At 40.0% G+C, this 23,652-nt stretch overlaps 1 protein-coding gene across 4 annotated transcripts in view; it reads right to left on the bottom strand.

The window, feature by feature from the left end:
* PPP1R21 (protein phosphatase 1 regulatory subunit 21) overlaps positions 1-23,652 on the bottom strand; it is a 70,724-nt gene that overhangs the window by 36,308 nt on the left and 10,764 nt on the right. For 3 of the 4 annotated variants that reach the window (XM_007970697.3, XM_007970698.3, XM_073022956.1), the window contains exons 3-12: positions 20,463-20,609; positions 16,860-16,961; positions 15,184-15,348; positions 14,952-15,010; positions 13,869-13,963; positions 10,246-10,298; positions 9,596-9,745; positions 4,389-4,490; positions 4,207-4,295; positions 787-923 (exon numbers count right to left, since the gene is read on the bottom strand). In XM_007970697.3, the coding sequence (XP_007968888.2) occupies positions 787-923; positions 4,207-4,295; positions 4,389-4,490; positions 9,596-9,745; positions 10,246-10,298; positions 13,869-13,963; positions 14,952-15,010; positions 15,184-15,348; positions 16,860-16,961; positions 20,463-20,609 (1,099 nt within the window). Of the gene's footprint in view, positions 1-786; positions 924-4,206; positions 4,296-4,388; positions 4,491-9,595; positions 9,746-10,245; positions 10,299-13,868; positions 13,964-14,951; positions 15,011-15,183; positions 15,349-16,859; positions 16,962-20,462; positions 20,649-23,652 lie in introns of all 4 variants that reach the window. The other variant, XM_038006911.2, reaches the window with a different exon arrangement.

Here is a 23,652-nt window from a genome sequence, read left to right as displayed (position 1 = left end):
CAGCCTCCCAAAGTGCTGGGATTACAGGCGTGAGCCACCGCAACCAGCCCTGAAAATACTTTTTTTTCAAGTTAGGCCAAACAGGAACAAATGGCATTTTTACTACTAAAGCTCCCCTATGCTACTTGTTGGAAAGCTGCTAAAAATTCTTATGATTTTTTCCTTTCCATACAAAAAAGAGGAAGGAAGGGAAGGGAATTAATATTTAATGCATGTTCAATGCCTGACATTTTACACACTTCCTTTTTATTACTTATTTATTTCAGAAACAGTGTTGCTTTGTTGCCCAGGCTGGAGTGCAGTGGTGTGATCACAGTTCACTGCAGCCTTGACCTCCTTGGCTCAAGTGATCCTCCCACCTCAGCCTCCAGAGTAGCTGGGACTACAGGGAAGTGCTACCATACCTCACCTGGATAATTTTTAAATTTTTTGTAGAGATGGGGTCTCCCTGTGTTGCCCAGGCTGGTCTTGAACTCCTGACCTCAAGCAATCCTCCCACCTTAGCCTCCCAACGTGTTGGGATAACAGGTGTGAGTCACCTGGCCCCGCCGTACATTCTTAATTTAACTCAATAATCACAACATTTAACTCCATCACACAAACGGAAAACCAGAAGTCCAGAGAGCTCAAGAGTTTTGCCTAAGGTCATAAATGTATTTGAATTCAAGTTTTCCTGACACCAGATCCTATGCTCCTCTCACTCTACTTAGCTAAACCATCTCCCTTTTCCAGCTTCTTGTACTCTTAAGTCCTTGAAGTTGACCCCTAAGCAACAAACATACTTACTTGGCAAGGCAAGAAGAGCTATGTAAGTCTGCAGCTTCTCAAACACAGCTGTCATTTTTTTCATGTCCTGGGACAGCTCTAGATTCCTGGCTCTTAACGCAGATGTGCAAAGAGAAGATTCACATTCTTCTTCTAAACTAGGAATAGGCAGATTTTCAAGAAGTGAGCAACCCAAACAATTTTCAATTAGCTATTAGCAGCCAACTAAATTCTCAAATAACTGTATCCAAAGAGACAAACTGCAGAAAAAGGAATTTGATCTCATTTGTATGGCTCCATTTTTTTACATCATGATACATACGCTGTTTGCTGCAAATACCAATAGAATAAGAGAGAATTAAATGGAGTAACAGATAAAAAGGCACATGTCCATTATCTTTCCATCCTGAGAGCAGCACAAAATATTAGAATATTTTAAATTTTCTTTTACTTTTTTTTTTTTTGAGACGGAGTCTCGCTCTGTCACCAGGCTGGAGTACAGGGGCACAATCTCGGCTCACTGTAACCTCCGCCTCCCAGGTTCAAGCCATTCTCATGCCTCAGCCTCCTGAGCTGCTGGGATTACAGGTGCCCACCACCATGCCCGGCTAATTTTTGTACTTTCAGTAGAGATGGGGTTTCACTGTGTTGGCCAGGTTGGTCTGGAACTCCTGACCTCGGGTGATCCGCCCACCTCAGCTTCCCAAAGTGCTGGGATTACAGGCATGAACCACCATGCCCGGCCATATTTTTAAATATTCTAAATGTAAAAAATCATTAAAATATTTACAGGAAAAAAATTTCACAGACTAAATTCCTAAAGAAAACGAATTAAACAGGAACTGGTATTATTAACACTTACAGTAGCAAGAGAATCTAGAAAATCTTAGAAAATCTAGAATCTTTTCCAGTATATACAGTTTTTCAAAAGCCAAACAGATTTACAATCTAGAGGCTCAAACTTAAAAGTAAATGCTTAACATTCATAAAATGCCTTTTACCATTTTTTATTTTAAATAGTTACTTGGGAAAACTTAATTATAAGGTTTTTTAAAAATGTAGTATCTTAGCTATTCATTTTAAAATGTGGAGGTAATCAAGCAAAAAAAAAAAAAAAGGTTTTTAGACAAAGCCAGAAAAGGCAACATAGGAATCATAATCATATTCATTTCCTCTCCCTTGCAACTTCTCTTCTACTTTATTTACAGCAGATAGCTTCATTCCATTCTACGCCCATTTACTGCTAAACAACAGGTCCTCTTGTCAATTACAGTGGTATTTAAACCAATGCCCCCAAAATTGCCGAAAAATATTAATAACTCATGAAGCAGGGCTGAAAGCATATGGGACAGAACATTCCAAAAGCAGACATCTTAGCTTAAGAAAGAATTCATCCAGTGTTTTAAAAAATATAATTGTGGAAAAAATGAAGCAAGATAAAATTCACAACTCTTTCAAATAGTAAATACTTGTGCAATGGTTCTTGAACAGATTCTTCTTAAACATAAGCCAAATCAAAGTTACATTCAACTTTAATAATAAACTTCTAGAGTCGATTTTCAAAAAATCTTTATACTGAACTATAACATATAAGGATCTAAAATAAAACTATTAGTTCATAATGATTAGTTTAAGCCATAATTATCTGATTCCCAGTATTTCCCAATATCCTATCATATGCACAAATAATAGAATTTGGTTACGGAAATACCTTGTAAGATTAGAATTAGGAGAGATGTCTCTTAATATATATTAATTTTTTTAACAAAATTTTATGTTTGAGACACTAAGCTTACTATTTTAGTTTTACAAGGAGCTATGATATAATTACTTATATATTTACTTTTCTTTCTTTTTTTTTTTTTTTTAAAGAGACAGGGCCTCTATCACCCAGGCTGGAGTAACAGCTCACTGCAGCCTCGAACTCCTGGGCTCAAGTGATTCTTCCATCTTAGCCTCCTAAGTAGCTAGGACTACAGGCACACGCCACCACCTCCAATTAGTTTTCTTTTTATTTTCAGTAGAGACAGTTCTCCCTATGCTGCCCAGGCTGTTCTCAAATTCCTGGCCTCAAGTGATCTTCCCGCCTCGACCTCACAAGGTATTGGGATTACAGGCATGTGCCACCATGCTGGCCTATTTTCAGTATCTGTAAGTAATTAACCTTTTTTTTTTTTTTTTTTTTTTTTTGAGACGCAGTCTCAGTCTGTTGCCCAGGCTGGAGTGCGGTGATGTGATTTTGGCTCACTGCAACCTCTGCCTCCCAGGTTCAAGTGATTCTCCTGCCTCAGCTTCCCAAGTAGCTGGGACTACAGGCGTGTGCCACCACGCCCAGCTAATTTTTATATTTTTAGTAGAAACAGGGTTTCGCCATGTTGGCAAGGCTGATCTGAAACTCCTGACCTCAGGTGATCCACCCTCGTTGGCCTCCGAGAGTGCTGGGACTACAGGCATGAGCCACTGTACCTGGCCAACCTACTTATTTTCTAAATTTTATTTTATTATAAAATATTACTTCTCTTATGTTCCAGTTGTATTGTTCTTTGATTTTTTTTTTTTTTTTTGAGATGGAGTCTCACTCTGTTGCCTAGGCTGGAGTGCACTCGTGCAATCCTGGCTCACTGCAACCTCCGCCTCCTGGGTTCGAGCAATTCTCCTGCCTCAGCCTCCCAAGTAGCTAGGACTATAGGGATGCACCACAGTGCCCGGCTAATTTTTGTATTTTTAGAAGAGATGGGGTTTCACCAAGTTGGCCAGGCTGGTCTCGAACTCCTGACCTCAGGTGATCCACCCACCTCAGCTTCCCAAAGTGCTGGGATTACAAGCATGAGCTACCGCACCTGACCTTTTTTTTTTTTTTTTTTAAAAGGGCTAAATCTTAGAATGGAAAGATTTAAATGAAATAGGTGTCTTGGTAGTTTTAAACCAAAAGTATCAAAACTTACAAGCAATATTATCAAATTTCCAATAATACGTATTATTTTTTCTGCCTTTCTAGAAATACTTAAGGTAGAATATCAAAGGTTACTAAATGACATATCCTATAAGGGCTAGAGTAGACAAGGTTTTTAGTTTATAACAAGTCACTAATAACAAAAATAAGAAAATATGCCATTTCAAAGAAACCTAAAGTTTATAGATCCTAACGTAGAAGGAAACTATTATTAACGCCCATCTAGATGTTAACTGCAAAAGGATAATAATGGTAACCACAGTACAGAACAACTGAAAATCCATAACTGACAGACTAAAATTCAACTTTCTTAAATTTAAATTTATGCTGCTTAACCATGCTTTCCTTTTTCACGGAAGTGCAAATTAACTGTGGAGCAGAGAAGTCAGGCAGATGACAAGAGGCACATTTTACTATTTTATTAAAGCCAGCCCAGATCAGGTTACACCCACAACTTCCCAGGTTCCCTGGCCTCTGGGGGTAACTACCTTTTTAACTGATAGGGAAGAATCTTCCTAAGAAAACATATGTAGGAGGTTAAGTGTTCTGAAAAAGTTTTCAATTTCACAGTTGTCTCCTGGAAAAGAAAAATAATTTCAAGGTTAAAAGTGCTACTGGACAAAGAGGAGCTCCCAGTTCCCAGAAGAAAATTACCAAGGAAGAAAATTACCAAGACAGTCACAGTATCCTCAGTGATACTTTCAAATAAATGAAGCATTCCTTCCTCAAGAGGGCGGACATAGGACGCATTTTCATGAAGGTATTGTGAGAACTAAACAGGAGAGAAAGTATTGTGAGTTAAATCACTGGAAAGTAACAAACATCAACACATTTCTAAATGGACCCACCAAATTATAAACCTAAATTATAAACCTGATAATGGCTCACTGCAGCCTCCTATGCTCAAGTTTTGGAAACTTTTTTTTGGAAATCTGGCTTAAAAGCCAAACCCATATGCTCCCCTCTAATAGTCCCAGATGATACCCCCAAGTCCCTACCCCATTCTAAATCAAGGAACTAGAAGAGGGGTGACACAATTAATAACCAGGCATCAGAGGAAATAGGGAGGGAATATTGCATTAGAACCTAGGACCAACAGGTCAGCTTCCCTAAACATCTGCTTCTCCATAGGGGTCCCAGTATAAAAACAAACAAACAAAAAAGACTTGAAAATCAAGACCGTATGACAAAAATGTTTGTGTTACATACCCAATTTTTAAAAAACAAGCCTACTGAGGACAGCTTATTTTAAATGTATACAATATTGGGGGTTAACAAATTCCAAGGATGTAATTATCAAAATGAGGATATAGAAACCTTTTTTTTTTTTTTTTTTGAGACAGAGTCTCACTCTGTCCCCCAAGCTGGAGTGCAGTGGTGGGATCTTGGCTCACTGCAACCTCCACCTCCCGGGTTCTCAAGCAATTCTCCCGCCTCAGCATCCCAAGTAGCTGGGACTATAGATGGGCACCACTACGCCCAGCTAACTTTTGTATTTTTAGTAGAGATGGGGTTTCACCATGTTGGCCAGGCTGGTCTTGAACTCCTGACCTCAGGTGATCCACCCACCTCAGCCTCCCAAAGTGCTGGGATTACAGGTGTGAGCCAACATGCCCAGCTTAAAAACTTTTTATAACTGTCACTGATAACCTTAATATTTATAAGGGACTAATTCAGTATGAAGAATAGTTTCAGAAAAAAATCCTATAGGCATATGGAAAATTTATAGGCAAAAAGATTATTTTCATTTATTAAATATCTCAATTATCTAATATTATATAATAGCTCAAATTTCAATTTCTCAGTACAGAAATATAAGATCTCATTTTGCAGAAATGTGATTCAGCTGACCCCATCCACTACAAACTACACAGATACATGGCCCTGGGTAACTTACTTAATCTCTCTGGGCTTCAATCTTTAGAGCTGTATAACATAATGCACTATAAGCTTACAAGTCTAAAAGTCTATTTTATGATGCTATTAACAAGTTTAAGCACTCCAGTCGTCTTTCAACAAATGGTTTCTGAATCTCCTTCAATAATACAGACTTATTAGAAAAATCACATAGGATCTTTTATAGGTCAAAGCACCAAAGGTAAAGTATTGAGAAATACATCAATTATTCAAAGTAATGAAATGTTTCAAACAAATTAAGATTAATATATTTGATTCTCACTATGTGGGTATAACATGGCAACAAGCTAAAATAAAATTCCAATAATGGACAAAGAACCAGTATTGGATGGAATATACTATCCAACACTGGTTAGCGTGTGTGTGTGTGTGTGTGTGTGTGTGTGTGTACACTTTTCAATATATTGATATGGTTTGGCTGTGTCCCCACCCAAATCTCAACTTCAATTGTATCTCCCAGAATTTCTAATGTGGGAGGTATCCAGCGGGAGGTAACTGAATCGTGGGGGCCAGTCTTTCCTGGGCTAGTCTCATGATAGTGAGTAAGTCTCACAAGATCTGACATGTTTATCAGGGGTTTCCACTTTTGCTTCTTCTTCATTTTTCTCTTGCCGCCATCACGTAAGAAGTGCCTTTTGCTCCCACCATGATTCTGAGGCCTCCCCAGCCATGTGGAACTATAAGTCCAATTAAGTCTTTTTCTTCCCAGTCTTGGATACGTCTTTCAAGTCTTTATCTGCAGCGTGAAGATGGACTTCTATGCACACACACACACACATATATATACACACACACATTATTTTTTCTTTCTTTAGACAGGGTCTCACTCTGTTGCCCAAGTTGGAATGCAGTGGCACGATCTTGGCTCACTGCAACCTCTGCCTCCTGGGCTCAAGGGATCTTCCCACCTCAGCCCACCAAGTAGCTGGGACTACAGGTACAAGTCACCACACCTGGGTAATTTTTGTATTTTTCTGTAGAGATGGGGTTTCACCATGTTGCCCAGGCTGGTCTTGAACTCCTAAGGTCAAGCGATCCACCCGCCTCAGCCACCCAAAGTACTAGGATTACAGGTGTGAGCTACTGCGTCTGGTCAGAAAATATTTTTTAATATTACAGGAAGGATGAAAGAAAGCATAACTACATTAAACTGCTGCAGTACTGTCTTCCCTATCCAGGTCTTCTGAAAGCTTTCTCCCATAGTGATATTAAAGAACATTTCAAAGGCCCACTGTTTAATTTTTACAAACTTCAATAGATGTGTAGAGTCAGACCAAAACTGATGAAAGCCAAGCACCTACTGATGGCTTCCTATGTGTAAAGCATAACGATGATGATCCTAAGACCAAATCTTTATTGGGTGCTAGTACTACATACCACGCACTGTTTTTAGTGTTTTACATGTATTATCTTATTGAATCCTCAAATACGCTTACCTGTGAGGCAGGTATTCTATCTCCCATTTTAAAGATGAGAAAACTGAAGTGCAGAGAGAGTAAGTGTATTTCCCAAGAGGACATAACTGAGAAAGTGGCAGAAATGGACTGGGAACCCAGGAAGTCTGACTCCTGAGTCCAAGTCTTGGGAACCACAGACATAAACACTATTAAAACCCTGAAAATACTGCACGATGCACAAAAGAAGCAGGGAATAAGAATCAGGTTATGTAGGACGAACGGCATGACTCACATTTCAGACTGCCACATCATGAGGCACAGAAGAGCACACATGTATAGCAATTTCCCTCAATTTCCACCCTGTGAGCGTCAGCTTCTAAGATGGTCTCAATTGTCCCCACCTCCTGGTATTTTTGGTTTTGTGTACTACCCTCTCATATTGTTTCAAGGTGGTCTGGTCTGTGTGACCAATACGATACTGGAGAAGTGATGATGTGTGACTACCCAGGCTACGTCATAAAAGGCACCGTGGCTTCCACCTTGCTCTTAGATCGCTCGCTATGAGAAATGCTAGCTGCCATTTATGAGGACACTCAAAGAGCCAGGCGATAAGAAACTGAGGTTCCCAGCCAACAACTAGCACTAACTCACCAGGCATGTGAGTGGGCCACCTGGGATGCAAATCCCCCAGCTCCAGTGACATCCTGACTGAAACCTCATGGGAGATCATGAGCCAGCTAACTAGCTCCTCCATTCTTGACCCGCAGCCACTGTGAGATAGTAAATGTCTGTTGTTTTAAACTACTAAGTTTTGGGGTAATTTATTACATAGCAATACATAGCTAATACATTCACAACATTTATTTTATCCTTTTCAGTTAAATGAAATTTTGTAAGCTACCTTCAACTGTTTTTTAGAATTAGCAGGGGAGAAAAAAGGGAAAGAAAGAAGTAAAATCCAATCGCTCAAAAAAAGCACAGAGACTGAAGGAAGTGACATTTTTAAACCCTGTCTGAACTTCACAAACCCTGAAAATGCCCCCCAAGCTCAACTGGATAAGCAGTTTGTCTCCCACTCCATAACTCAGTAGGAAGGAAAAAGGTCAACTATACCACACAGGTTGTTTTACTCCTAAACATGCCCAATGATGAAAGTTACACTAAATCAGGGAGAGAAATGCCAGCAAATTAATTTTTCCAACAATAAAATGGCACTTTTATGTCACCCCCTGATCAAAAAGCTATAGAGGCCTCAATCCTACAAACAAAGTAAAGGTCTATGTCTTGGCCTGCTCTTAGAGGCCTTTTAGAATCTGGAGTCATTTTTTGTCTTTCAACCTTACTTCCCATTCCTCCCTTTCCGAGGACTTCACATTCCAGTCAGGACAGTTTGCTCATTATTCCCTCTGCATGCCTCCCCTGTTCCCAACACCCACACTCCCTATGCTTTCCTGCTCCATGATTTTGTTCATGTCATTCTCTTCTGGGGGAAAAAGCGTATCCCACTTCTCCCCTCCCCTAATCAAACCTTGCTAATTTTTCAAGACCCATTCAAATCCCCAAAGAATCTTTCCCAGACAGAACCGCCTACAGCGACTTCCATTCCCTGGTGATCTCATACCACTTACTGGCCATACCACTCACTCGCTCACAGTGAGGTCTTTTAAAAACTTCCCTAAGGCCAGGCACAGTGGCTTACACCTATAATCCCAGCACTTTGGGAGGCTGAGGCAGGCGGATCACTTGAGGTCAGGAGTTTGAGACCAGCCTGGCCAACATGGTGAAACCCTGGCTCTACTAAAAATAGGGAAAAAAAGAAAAAAAAAAATTAGCCAGGGTGGTGGTGCATGCCTGTAGTCCCAGCTAGTTGGGAGGCTGAAGTGGGAGGATCACTTGAGTCCAGGAGGCGGAGGCTGCAGTGAACCAAGATCACACTGCTGCACCCCAGCCTGGGTGACAGAGCAAGACTCCACCTCAATTAAAAAAAAAAAAAAGGAAAGGAAAAAAAACCCTCCCTGATATGGTTTGTCTCTATGTCCCTACCCAAATCTCATCTTCTAGCTCCCATAGTTCCCACGTTATGGGAGGGACACAGTGGGAGACGACTGAATCATGGCGGTGGGTCTTCCCTGCACTGTTCTCACAACAGAGAATGGGTCTCATGAGATCTGATGGTTTTAAAAATGGGAGTTTCCCTGCACAAGCTCTCTTTTTGCCTGCCGCCATCCACGAAAGATGTGACTTGCTCCTCCTTGCCTTGATTGTGAGGCCTCCCCAGCCATGCGGAACTGTTAAGTCTAATAAACCTCTTTCTTTTGTAAATTGCTCAGTCGCCGGTATGTCTTTATCAGCAGTGTGAAAACGGACTAATACACTTCCCTAGTATTTAATTTCTTAAGAATCTCCATTTTTGCCATATTTTATTTTGAGAGTAAAAACTATGACTTTGGGTTTTTTTCATGTCCTTTGCAGTTCTTGGATGGTGCACAGAAGAGGTCCGAAAACAAATAATATCTCCCTATTTTTTTCAGGGCAAACAAAATGTATTCTGAATTAAATTTACCTTCTGATTCAATGGAGATATAGTGTCGATGGCAGAATCAACAGGAAAAATCTGAATCCTCTGTTCTGTGTAGGTATGAAAGTTTAGAAGAGCCGTCACAAGATCCTGAACAAAAGCCAGGGCCTGCCCAGCAATATCTCGCATCTTCAGCTTTAAAATGAAAAATACACAGTTAAGGTCAACTCTCAAATTATTATCCTAAAAGAACTTTATTGAGTCTCTTCTGGAGAAAACATTTGAATCCTAGTGTGATTATTCCTTAATTTAAATTCATCTGCTCCCACTTGAATTTTAATATTCCTATCTAACTAAATTAGAAAGCCACCAGTTTGGCAAATACACCTCCTGTACTTAACCCAGAACACTTAAGTATAATATAGGTCTACCAACTTACAAGAAAGTATTGCTCAAACCATTAATGCATCTCATAACTTATTTCTAATGTTATCAGACAAGAGAGCAAAAATCTGTTTTACTTACGAATGTAATAAAAAGCAAGCTACATTTGAATAAATGTATGAGAAACACGTAAAGCAACAGTTAAACGCAATGACTGAATGCACTAAACAGAGGTCCAAACAACTAATTCTTGTTTCTGGAAAGTTTGATGTATACATAACTGAAAATAAAACATGTACTTCATTCTTTACCTGGTGTCTCCTATTGTGGAGTGGAACGTTCAGAGCATTATACTGACTATATTCTACAAAAGAAAAATAATGTACATTAAGTCTCTCATTTCACATATATCGGAAAATAGCTTAAATGCAATATAATGAATGCTCTGAAGCAAAATCAGCTTTGCATAAGAATTTAAAATAATGAACAATACAGAATAACAGAATTTACATAGAATCAGTGGTTTCTCAGATAAAGTAATACTTCCCATCTTTTTTTAACTTCAGGCTTAAAAAAACCCAAACAAATCCGGTGTTTCCATTTCTAAGAAATCATTTCAAACACTGCTTTCGGGCTTATCAAGACTACTTAGAAAGGCTCATGATGTTCTTGCTGTTTTCAGTCATTCTCCCTTCTAAAATAACCCTCCACAAAGCCACCACACTAATCAGCAAAAAATACCACTGTTTTCCTGACACTACACTACCGGAAAAATCTATCACTGTCTGCCACTGTGGATCCCAATGACTCAATCCTAACTTTCCTGGATGGCATCACTATCTTTCTCAGTCTTCCTCTCTATCCTGGTCTGTCGCTAACCTCTGGCAGCTTCCTCACACCTAGCCATACCTCCTCAACCTCCTCCTTAATGAGCTGCATCTTTCCTCATCTCTACTCATCCCTTCAGCCACTCAAACCTGCCCTTCTCTGCCCAGGTTCTCAGTCAGAATGACCCCAGTGCCAAAATATGATTCGGAATGTTCCTGTGGCATACTCACCCAGTTCCCTCTTATGTCTCCATTGCTACTCACTGGGCTATGCATTACCAGCTTGGTCTCCTGTCCACCAACACCTCAGGACACTTCTATCAGCCATCTTTCAGCCTTGCTTGTTTTGCTTCCCAGCCTGGTCCATTATTTCAACAACGCTTTTGCTAACGCAAATCCCAAGTAAGGTCCACTACAATTTACTCTGCTTAACTCCAGCGGGCTTCAACTCTACTCAGTAATCCACAATTTCACTGCCGTGTGCCTATTTTATTTCCCATGACATCTATCCCAAACCTTTTCTGTTTTAAGCTCCTAATATCATTCCTCCTCTACTCCCTGCTACCCAATGGACAGGATGGCCTCTCCCTACTCTTCCAAAAAAATCACAGCCAAAGCAAAAGAGTTCTTACATTCCCCACCCTCCACCTTGGTCTACTGCTTGCATATCCTTTCCTCAGCTAACCGTGCTCCTGGGCCCTTCTGCTTCTGATCCCCTCAGGACCTTAGGACATAATCACTCCCTGCTTCTATCTTCAGTATCTCCTCATTACAAATAAAGCATTTGCTGCAGCTCACTTAACTCTGTCTCCACAGTGATTCCCTTCCATTACTAACCACACTTAATTCTCTGCCGACTCCTGTCCCCAGCACACGCAGCCTTTTCTTTCACTTTGCCCGTCTGTCAGGCTCTCATGCTTCTCCATTTCCTTCATTCCCACTGCTCAAAAAATAGCATTGCTCTGCCTGTTTCCTCAGCACCCACTCACCTCAACTCCCTGTCCTGGCAATCTAGTGTCAACCTACACCCTGCATAGAAGCGCTCCTCGCAAAGTATGCTAGTCCTCTCGAGGCCACAAAATTCAGTCACCAAACCCAGTCGCCTTGCTGCATCACCCTCTGACTCTCTACAGCAGTGTGCAGAATGATCTGCATCATCAGGCTGAAACTGCTGAAACTCCCTTCTCCAGCTTCTACCTCACTCCGTTTCCACAGCTCCTCTCCGCCTCCTGATCACTGGGATGGAGAACTCACCAAGGACCCTACACAAGCCTGACTGCACTGTGCACCCACCACTCCCAACAAGAGGGCTCCTCCAACCCAATAGTGTTGACATCAGTTTCTCTCCTGAAGTCTAGTCTTTCATTTAGAAAGGCATACATCAACAGTTACATAGATACATATGAACCCATCTGTCAGAACATTAAACAACAAAGTTAACCTCGTCTCTCCCACAAACCTGTTCCTGTCTACCTCTTTTCTTTCAGTCAACTGCATCACCATCTTCCCCATCATTGCCTCCTTCTCCCTTGTCTCCTTGAAAGGACCAATCTGTTCCCTCTCCTTCCACAAGATCTTCCACGTCTCCCTAACAACCCAGGCTAAGCCTCCATAATAGCACACCAGAACTTCTATCATCACAATAGTCTTTGACTCCCTTGTCCCACTCCAAGGCAATCGACACTCTGTTGCCAGATTAACCTTGTGAGTACACATATAGCAATATGATGTTCCCTGGCTCAAAAACTTCTCCAACAACCCCATGGCCTTATGAATTAAGTTCCCAGTCCTTAGACCAGAACACTAGGGTCCAGTCCCACCATACCTTTCGGAACTTAACATGTCCTTGCCCTGCACATCCCACCCACCCTAAGCCTCCTGTCATACTGGATTACTGCTCCTGAGGGCATGATGACACCTTTTGTCCTATATACCATACTTCAAGTAATTCCTTAGATTCTACCCTTATCTCTGCCCAATAAAACCTGCTCACACATCCAGGCCCAGCTCAAAGCACCCTTCCTCTGGGAAGGCTTCCCCACACCACACCACCAGCTACTGACTTGTCTAGGCACTCGGCAAATGATCTTTAAATATTTCAGGACTAAAAGTAATAATCCACATGTGACATGAAAGGGACCTAAAACAGGGTAACAACTAGTATTACAAAAGGAAGGATAAATCCATGATTCAGAAGGAAATTATTAGAACCTAATGATTGAGACAAGGCTTAAAGGGAAAATGTAATGCCACAGTTTCAAATCCAGTTAATCCAGTAGTATTTACATTAATGTAGAAGCTAGAAACAGGTGTTATTTTCAAGGGGGAGTTTAAATTTTTGATATAATGATGACATGGGCTGATTGTAATCCTAAATCGAACTGCTATTTTTCTTTTTTTTTTTCCTCTTTTTTTAGGTCTTCCCTAAACAAATTTAGAGGAAGTAAAATATTAATTTCAATCATGTGATTACAGAAAAAGGAAATGTGCATCAATTTGAATGTAAGTTTCAAAATCCAAACAAGCAAATATTTTCTTTGCTTTTGAGGTTTTGACTTCTTACCTAAAGGTTGCAAATTTGGCACCTATTACACAAGTAAAGTAGTATTTTTTAACTTCTTTTTTGCTGTTCTTGGGAATGTAAATTACCAAACCATTCCCAGGGTGCACAGGAAGCAAGGCTTAACCAAGTTAGCTTCCTAGCTATCGCTGGGAATTGACCAAGGGGTAAGACATCACTTTGAGAAGATTTAACTCCCACCGCCAAGCCTCATTTCCCCTACCCCAATCAACAATTTTTCTTGTACAAATATTCAACTATTTTATGCGCAGGTTGTTTTTTACCTTGGGAAATGCTAAATACATGCAATCAAAAAATGTGGATTTGGGCTTCTTCCAAGCAGACCGGCTTTGGAGTAGTTATATGACAATTTAAAATCTTCTTGTTAAATATAATTGCCACGGTTGATCAAAGGAACAAAACGAAAGCAATCCTCTGTTGGGCCAATTAAATTTTTTGCCCAAAAGATCAGAAATTACTTTAATTAGTTGGCTACCACAGAGAGATTCAAAGTTACAAATAATGGAAAACTATACATAATACCTACTTGTATCGTTAAAAGGTACTTTTTCACTGATGATTGATAAGGATTCCTCTAATCTACCTGACAAATCTTCATGAAGATTCTTTAACTGTAATTGACTGCAAGAAAAAAATACAAAACCACATTATCACCAATCATTGAGTGAATCCTCATTTATTTGTTACCTCAACAGCTGGTAGTAGACTTCCAGAGAACTGCACCTGACATTTGGGATACTCTTGGCAGAGAGTTGTTAAAAGATGAAGATAACAAAAACGCTAACCTGGCTTCTCAAGTCCCAGGGACTTCTGGAGAATGATGTGGAAGTCTGGAGGAATTTATCATGGTCCCAGTGTCTTAGCCAACCTTACATTTATTTCCCCAAGCTCAAAGTAATCTTAGAGCCACTTCAAAGTCACAAATGTTCTCATTACAACACGTAAGTATTCACCCTAGTATCACTGTAGGCTCTTTTTTTAAGTACATATTACATTAGCCTTCTTTTCCCCTTGAACTCAAAAGCTGATAATTTCTGGGTTTGGTTCAATTATGCACACAGGTACGCATCTAAATCATGCATGTAAATCTAACAATGCAACAAAATTGATATGAGAAATTCACTTAGTTGATCCTATTAAAAACTAAAATATTATTATCAAATAAACGTTGGAGTATACCTTTACCATGCATTACTAATATTTTGACTTTAAGATTTATATATCTCCAAATTAGATCATGTAACCTCTATTTTATTCAAAATGTACCATTAAAAGATTGATATGGTGATTATCAGTTTTCCTTCCTGGGACTATCAGAGGCCCCTTCTGTTTAGAGTAGTTTCAAACAGAAAGTCTCCAGTCTTTAGTACAGGAGCTCCAGAACACTATCTGCCACAGCCCCAAACCCTTGCAGGCTGAGGACTAGTACACAGGCTACCCTATCAAGAACGCCTAGGGCCCCGGAGATCCCAGAATTGAAAAGGACCCTGGAGATGACTCCCGTTTTCTCCTTTTAAATATAAGACAGGACAGAGGAGCTGCTACAACCAAAACTCATGTCTTCTGAGTCTTGCTTCAGAACCCTCTTGGAATTCAAGTTTCCACATACCATTCTTCCGTTCGAAGTCGGCATTCCTTGGCTTCCTTTTCTAGAGTCTGAGATTTTACCTGAATTTCAGAAGAAAAAGAAAAGTAGATGGCTCAGGCTACAGATAGGAGCACACTTAGTAAGACCTTGCAGGCAATAGTCTCACCAGAAATGACTAACTCTAAGTGCATAGACAATTTATTAATATAAAAGTCGTAATTATTTTTTACTGTGCTCTCACAATGGGGCTTACTTCTAGTTTAGCCTTGTCATTCTGCAGCTTCTCAATGGTTTCCATGTACTTCCGGGTGAGACCGTCAACCACAGCTTGGTGCTGGGCTGCTTCTGTCTCCAGAGTGGCCAGCCGACTCCTCAGCTCTGCTTCCACATGCTTATGCTGCTCATCAGCTTCAAAAAACTAAAAAGAGAAGACCATTTTCTCTTCTCACAATATCCTAATATACATAAATGAGAAAAATAACAGCAGTGACTATTCACTGAGCAACTTCCATATGGTTCCATACACTGACTATGTTAAACCCACACAGGCATTATCTCATTAAATCCTCACAGTCTATCAGAAGTAGCTACTGTTATTCCTCTTTACAGATATGGAAACTCAAGCTTAAACGAGTTACATAACTAGTCTTATGTCTCACAGCTAAAATATAGTAGAACTTAGATGTGAACACAGGAAACCTACTCTAAAGCCTGCACCTCCTACCTCTTAGTCTCATGAATTTCTATTTTAAACAATGTCTGGCATACATAGAATTCAATTGATCAGAGTATAACTTTTCTACTAAGCTAACTTTCACATAAAATAATCAAAATTAAAACAGGTGTTATTCCTAAAACAGGTAAAGCTCTTTCCTGTAATTAGAGTCCAATGCTAATAAGGAATTATGAATACTTAGATATAAAATACACTGAGGTCAAAAACTTTATTAACATTTTCAAAGACTGAAAAGTGTGTTTCCTACCATTTGACCAAAAAAAAAAAAAAAATCAGGAGGTTATAGTTGGATACACTACACTACAAACCTTTTTTTTTTTTTTTTTTTTTCTGACATGGAGCCTCACCCTGTTGCCCAGGCTGGAGTGCTGTGGCTCAATCTCGGCTCACTGCAAGCTCTGCCTCCCAGGTTCACGCCATTTTCCTGCCTCAGCCTCCCAAGTAGCTGGGACTACAGGCGCCTGCCACCACACCCAGCTAATTTTTTGTATTTTTAGTAGATACAGGGTTTCACCATGTTAGCCAGGATGGTCTCGATCTCCTGACCTCATCCCGCCTTGGCCCCCCAAAGTGCTAGGATTACAGGCGTAAGTCACTGCGCCCGGCCCACTATGAATCTTAGAATACGCTCAATGGTTTGGGGGCAGGCACTAACTTTTCAACATTCCATAAATATCTGAGCGCCTGACATAAGTAAGACACTGTCCTGGGACTGGACATAGAGAACATACATGGTTCATACCCTCAGAGACCTTACAGTTTAACAGGAGTAGGGATAAAAACCAACTAAACACCAGTAAATTAAAGACCTAAACATCGATTTAAAAAAAAAGGGGCAGGGGGGGCGGGGATGGAAAAAAGCAAATACCACTCATAGGTAAGTTCCCATTTAAATGATACATGTAATCACTTCCTATATAAAATGAATAATGCTCAGTATACTTTTGCACTGTTAAATTATAAAGCCATTCTGCTGTCTTCTGAACAAATGAGTATACTTCAAAGCACACATCCACATTAAGACTGTGTGATATTTAAGAAATGAATAAGTGACATTGACATATATACTTGAAGACCACAGAAGACATTAAAACACCCACGCAGACACGAAACACTCCAGCTGCATTCGCTTTTCCACATTAACAGATCACAGACCTATTTTTTAATTCATATGGAAAACCAGATTTTCTCACTTGTATATGCAACCGTTCATTCTCTTCGATCTTCTTCTGCAGATCTTCATCAAAGACAGTCTTCTGTTCTTGACTCAACTGAGAAGAAGATTCTCCACTTTTCTGATGGAAAGAATAAGTTATGTCCACATAACTTTCATCCTTTAGAGAAACATCCTAAGGTACACAGATTCTCTATCACCTTAGAAGCTTGTCTCTTCTACGTGTTCACCATTCTCAAACAATCCTGCAAAAGGTATACAGTTCATCATTTAACTTTTCCTATGTGACACAAGTTGAAACTGCAAATATTGTAATGAGCAGGAAAGCTTTAAAAAGGGAGAGAAAAGAACAGATAAGGCTTACTATTCTTTCCAGATGAATTCACGAGTAGTTCTGTTGGAGGACGGAGCAGACCTAGAAAGCTCCAGCAATATAAAATAAGCTCATAAATATAATTTCAATTTAATCTTTTGGTTTGGGAAATCAGAGTTACAGCAATTTCATGAGTCGGAATTGTTAAACTCCATAAGAAATTGTAATAAATTTTGTAACAGCATCTACAAAGGTAAGTTTAAATAAAAGTTCATATAAATTTCTAAGTTAAAAAAATATATAAAATAAAGCTATTATAAATGAATAGGAAAATTCTCAAAGATTATTTAAAAATCCCTTTCTTTTAATTTTTTACTAATATGAACTCATTCTACATAGAAGAATAGCACTATTTAAAAGATCTAATAATAAGCATTTGTTTTCATGTAATACATAGAACCGAGACTATTCAAGGAACAGCCTAACAATGAAACTGTGTTCAGACATCAGTCACCATCCTTTCTCTGCTTTTTTTGTAGTCTCACTTCTCACTTAAAATGAAGTCACCTACTAATCCAATTTGAATCAGTGATTTAAAAGCCCTTTGAAAATGGAGGAGCCATATAAAAAGAAATTAAATATCCATCATGTTTGAAAAACAAGTGCATAAGGAACACTGCAGAATGACATATTCGGGGTCCTCAGTGCTTCCAAATTTGATGAGCTTTAATTAAAATTAATTCTCAAGTATTACACCCAAACCTCTGCTCAACAGTCCTAGGCAGGGATATTAAGAATCTGAAGAACACGTTTGAAGTACAAATGACTATTGTCTCCCCAAGGGTCTTTCAGAATTTCCAGGGCATGTACATCTTTTTTTTTTTTTCTTGAGATGGGGTCTTGCTCTGTCGCCCAGGCTGGAGTGCAATGGTGTGATCTTGGCTCACTGCAACCTCCGCCTCCTGGATTCAAGCAATTCTCCCACCTTAGTCTCCTGAGTAGCTGGGATTATAGCCGCGCGCCACCATGCCGGGCTAATTTTTTGTATTTTCAGTAGAGACGGCGTTTCACCACGCTGGCCAGGCTGCAGTGTGATCTTGGCTCACTGCAACCTCCGCCTCCTGGATTCAAGCAATTCTTCCACCTTAGCCTCCTGAGTAGCTGGGATTATAGCCGCGCGCCACCATGCCGGGCTAATTTTTTGTATTTTCAGTAGAGACGGCGGTTCACCACGCTGGCCAGGCTGGTCTTGAACTTCTGACCTCGTGATCCGCCCGCCTCAGCTTCCCAAAGTGCTGGGATTACAGGCGTGAGCCACTGTGCCCGGCCTGGCACGTATATCTTGAAAAAGTTTCCCGAGTGATTCTAATACATATGTGTTATACCCTCTCTGTTGCCTCCTTTATTTGAACACTAACACTCTAGCGAATTATTCTATGTAGCAAAATGCATATAGAAAAACTATTAACATGTAACTATGGCAATTGCTCATTACATGGGAAATATGGCCCTAGGCACTTTTACATGATCCCATAGAATCCTCACAACAAACCTGAAAGGCTCATTGCCACTTTGCTGATGGTGAAACTAAGATTACAAGGTTAAAAATTGTGCCGAAAATCATAGATTTATTAAAGGCAACCAAAGAATTAAAGCCTGGGCTTAAATCTGAAGCCTGTGCTCTTCTGGCCATACTGCGCTCCTTCAGAGTCACCGTGTGCCTTCTCCTTCCCGTCTACCCATTCTACTGTTACTGCCTCAATACATACATTTGTGGAGTGTTAGTCTATATACACACAAGACTTAAAGACTCAATCGGCCGGGCATGGTGGCTCAAGCCTGTAATCCTAGCACTTTGGGAGGCCGAGACGGGCGGATCACGAGGTCAGGAGATCCAGACCATCCTGGCTAACACGGTGAAACCCCGTCTCTACTAAAAAATACAAAAAACACTAGCTGGGCGAGGTGGCGGGCGCCTGTAGTCCCAGCTACTCAGGAGGCTGAGGCAGGAGAATGGCGTGAACCCAGGAGGCGGAGCTTGCAGTGAGCTGAGATCCGGCCACTGCACTCCAGCCCAGGTGACAGAGCGAGACTCCGTCTCAAAAAAAAAAAAAAAAAAAAAAGCAGCAACCTCTTCATCACAGTGTTCAAAAGTACCAGATTATCCACCTTAGATCAATAACAATCTCGCCTCACCATATAAAACCATAAGGGAAAAAAACTCATCTCTAAATCTCAAGACAAGAACACCAAACTGGCCTCATAAGAATAAATGCGAAGAAATTATATCTGCAGTAAACTTACAAACCTAAGGTATGAGTATTTCAACTGCTACTTTCATAAGAGTAGTAACACTGACAATCTCCCTCATTTTATTTGCTCAACCTTGGATTAATGGCAACCTGGTAAAACCAAAAGATGTCAACAATTTTAGCAATGTAAGATATTCCATTGTCTCTTCTCGGTCACTAACCAACTACGTATATTTGCTCCTAATAAATTATTTAAAATTGACTGTCATATAAAAATGTTTCTAACATTTAATATATATTAATAATAAATGTCTGCTTTCTTGACCTAATATCCAGGTGTAATAATGGAACATTAAAAATTCAGGGCTAGGGCCCGGCACAGTAGCTGATGCCTGTAACCCCAGTACTTTGGAAGGTCAAGGCAGGCAGATCACCTGAGGTCGGGAGTTCCAGACCAGACTGACCAACATGGAGAAACTCCATCTCTACTAAAAATACAAAATTAGCTGGGAGTGGCACATGCCTGTAATCCCAGCTACTTGGGAGGTTGAGGCAGGAGAATCACTTGAACCCAGGAGGCGGAGACTGTGGTGAGCTAAGATCGTGTCATCGCACTACAACCTGGGTAACAAGAGTGAAACTCTGTCTCAAAAAAAAAAAAAAATCAGGGCCAGGCATGATGACTCACGCCTGTAATCCTAGCACTTTGGGAGGCCAAGGCAGGTGGATCGCTTGAGTCCAGAAGTTCAAGGCCAGCCTGGGCAACATATTGAGACCCCATCTCTATTAAAAAATATAAAAATTAGCCGGTCAAGGTTGTGCACGCCTATAGTCCCAGCCACTCTGGAAGCGGAGATGGGAGGATCACTGAGCCTGGGAGCGGAGGTTGCAGTGCACCAAGATCATACCACAGCACTCCAGCCTGGGTGGTAGAGCAAGACCCTGTCTCAAACAAACAAATAATTCGGCAGTGGGGTCTTCTGGTAAAACCAGGATGCCCTGTAGGTGTCAGTTACTAATGACAAGGTCACACTAACTTGCCTGTATTTGAACGTACCTTGTTTTTCTTGCCTCGTGGTTCACTTAGAGCTAGTTCATCTTGAAGTAGTTCTACCCTCTTGGCAAGCTGCAGATTTCGAAATGTCAAACTGTCCATTTCCTGTTGTAGTTTTCTCAATGACTGATCTTTCATTTTCAGTTGCTCCTATATCAAAGTGAAAACAGATTGGTCCTCACAGTTTAGCTGTAAGGTTTAGAAATTTTATTAAAAATTATTTTTGTTTCACCAAAATATAATCAAAACCGCTTGCTTTAGGAAATTCAGGTTGTATAAGCATCATTTCAGTTCTTAAGTTTTTAGCACTTTGTGAAAAGATAATCTTTTGGCTAAACCAAGTAAACATAAAAATAAGAGCAACTATACTAAAGTAACAGATCATGATCAACTAAACATCCTGTGACAGTGAACAAACACAAAGATTGAAGCTACAAGTTTATAAACTTAGACATTACTTATTAATTATTATTATTATTATTTTTGAGACAGAGTCTCGCTCTATTGCCCAGGCTAGAGTGCAGTGGCACAATCTCGGCTCACTGCAACCTCTGCCACCCGAGTTTAAGTGATTCTCCTGCCTCAGCCTCCCAAGTGGCTGGGACTTCAGGTGCACACCACCACGCCTGGCTGATTTTTTTGTATTTTTAGTAGAGACAGGGTTTCGCCATGTTGGCCAGGCTGGTCTCAAACTCCTGACCTCAGGTGATCCACCCGCCTCGGCCTCCCTAAGTGCTGGGTTTCCAGGCACGAGCTACCGTGCCTGGCCGAACTTGGGTATTTAAAAAGAACCTCCGATTTACTGATGATTCCCTTCAGTGAAGAAGAATGAGAAGAAATATATCTGTATTCCAGTTTTTCTGTAAATCCTCCCTGAATTTAAATTAGTCAAAATAAAGTCTTTGCAACACACTTAATTTTTCTTCAACTATTCTGACATATCAAAGATAAAAATCAGTATCATACCAAAAATATTTTCAGATGCTGTCCTACAATAATTTACTTTAAAGCTAAATGACAATAGAAACAAAATCTAAAATATTCTGCTAATCTTTTTGACACACCCTCTGCTGACCACTTTGTTCTGTTTATGCCATAATGGGGTAAGAAAATGGGAAACTAATGAGAAATATTTACTTTCACTCTATTTTTTAAAAGAATTATTCTAACTATATTTTACTTACGATGTTCTGACAACTTTTTATTCATTGATTATCAAACACAGATGGCCATATAATACTATATATTTAAAGAACTGGGCGGGCACGGTGGCTTATGCCTGTAATCGCAGCACTTTGGGAGGCCAAGACAGGAGGACTGCTTAAGCCCAGAAGTTGGAGACCAGCCTGAGCAACATAGTGAGACCTCATCTCTATTTAAAAAAATAGAAAATAAAAAAATAAAGAACTGTATGTTTACCAGTGTCACTGAAACAATTATAAAACATGAGGGTCATGCTTTAACAAACAGATGATTTCACTATATTGAAACAGCAACCTAGGCCAGGTGCAGTGGCTCACACCTATAATCCCAGAACTTTGGGAGGTTGAGTGGGCGGATCACTTGAGGCCAGGAGTTTGAAACTGGGTTGGCCAACATGACAAAACTCCGACTCTACTAAAAATACAAAAATTAGCCAGGCAGGGTGGTGCATGCCTGTGACCCCAGTGACTCAGGAGGCTGAGGCACAAGAATCGCTCAAACCGGGGAGGCACAAGTTGCAGTGAGCCGAGATCGTGCCACTGCACTCTAGCCTGGGTGACAGAGTAAGACTCTGTCTCAGAAAAAAAAAAAAAAAAAAAAGGGAACAGCAACCTAAAAACCATAGATTAGTGTCTACACTCTATTGACATTACCTACATGTTGAGAACAGTGCTAGAGGGATAGAACAATACGCTCCTGTTAAGGAGAAAATCATTTTTTTCCTCCATTTGTTTAGTAAAACCTTAATTTTCACTTGTAGCTCAAAGGTAAATTTAGGCCGAGCCCATGTCCAAACCATCATGTCTTTCGAATTTTAAAACTTCAAATCAATGAACACTGATTACACCTCACTGAAGGAGTAAACCTAGTAATAAAATTAAAAGCCTACTGTAACACAGGACATCCTAATATTCCTGTCTAGCAAACTGGCATATTGTCACTTGGTGTACTATAATTACAATGACTACTGTAATAAATATTAAAATAAAAAATAATTTATTTTTTCTCATAATTTATATTCTTATAATTATAATATACAATTATGCTTCTAGTTCTTAAAATGAACTAACGTTTCAACTCCATTAGCCAATCATTAATTTCAGAAAACATCTATCCCAGCCTTTCATTAAACTCCAGTTTCTGTAATGGGGATGATAATGTTATCTGACCTCATAGGGTTGTTGTGAACACTAAATGAGATAATAGATATAATGTACTTAGCACAATGCCTGGTATATAGTGAGTGCGCAATCAATAGAACCAGCTGTCACCACTCCTACCACACTGTTCCTACCATTGCTGCCATCACAGAGTTAATCAAACACAACCAGCAACAGGAGGGTATGAAACACCAGCACAGGCTACTAGGACAAACTAGGAAAGACCTTCCCCAGCAATAACTTTAAATATTATTAGGGGATATAATGATCATTTCTTCAACAACTTTGGTAAAATAATAACTTGACTAATAAATCCTGACTATAAAGCTTCTGTTTTAATCATCTTGGCTTGGGTGCAGAGAGTCTGGAAGTATGGGTGGGGTGTTCGGAACCATCTCAGCCCTGAGACTGTGCTAACCGCACCTAAGGAGGAGACACTCAGAGACAGATTTCTCTCCTATAGGATCCAACAACTGGCTACGTAAAACGACAATTTCTGTGGCTTAGTTGCCTAAGTGGAGCCACCTTAGACATATTACTGATCAGGGGCTTCTCCACAAAGAGATGGGAGTAAGAAGAATCCTAATCCCATCTGTCTAAAGAGAGCAGAGGGAGCAAGAAAGGGAAAGAGCAAAAGAGTGAGCTAGATAGTATATTTAACTGAAACTTGGCCAAGAAGAAATCCAAATCCTAGGATTAATTTATCCATTTAAAAATATCACTAAGCAATATTTACTACATGCCTACTAGAAATGAGGCAGAAACAAATTCCTTCATCTATCATATTTCTCCCCTCAGCTAACAAAAGTGCTGATGGTAAAATGTATCAC

This window comes from Chlorocebus sabaeus, chromosome 14 (genome assembly GCF_047675955.1).
Source record: "Chlorocebus sabaeus isolate Y175 chromosome 14, mChlSab1.0.hap1, whole genome shotgun sequence".
Classification (NCBI taxonomy): domain Eukaryota; kingdom Metazoa; phylum Chordata; class Mammalia; order Primates; family Cercopithecidae; genus Chlorocebus; species Chlorocebus sabaeus.
This window is presented reverse-complemented; position numbering and strand designations above follow the sequence as displayed.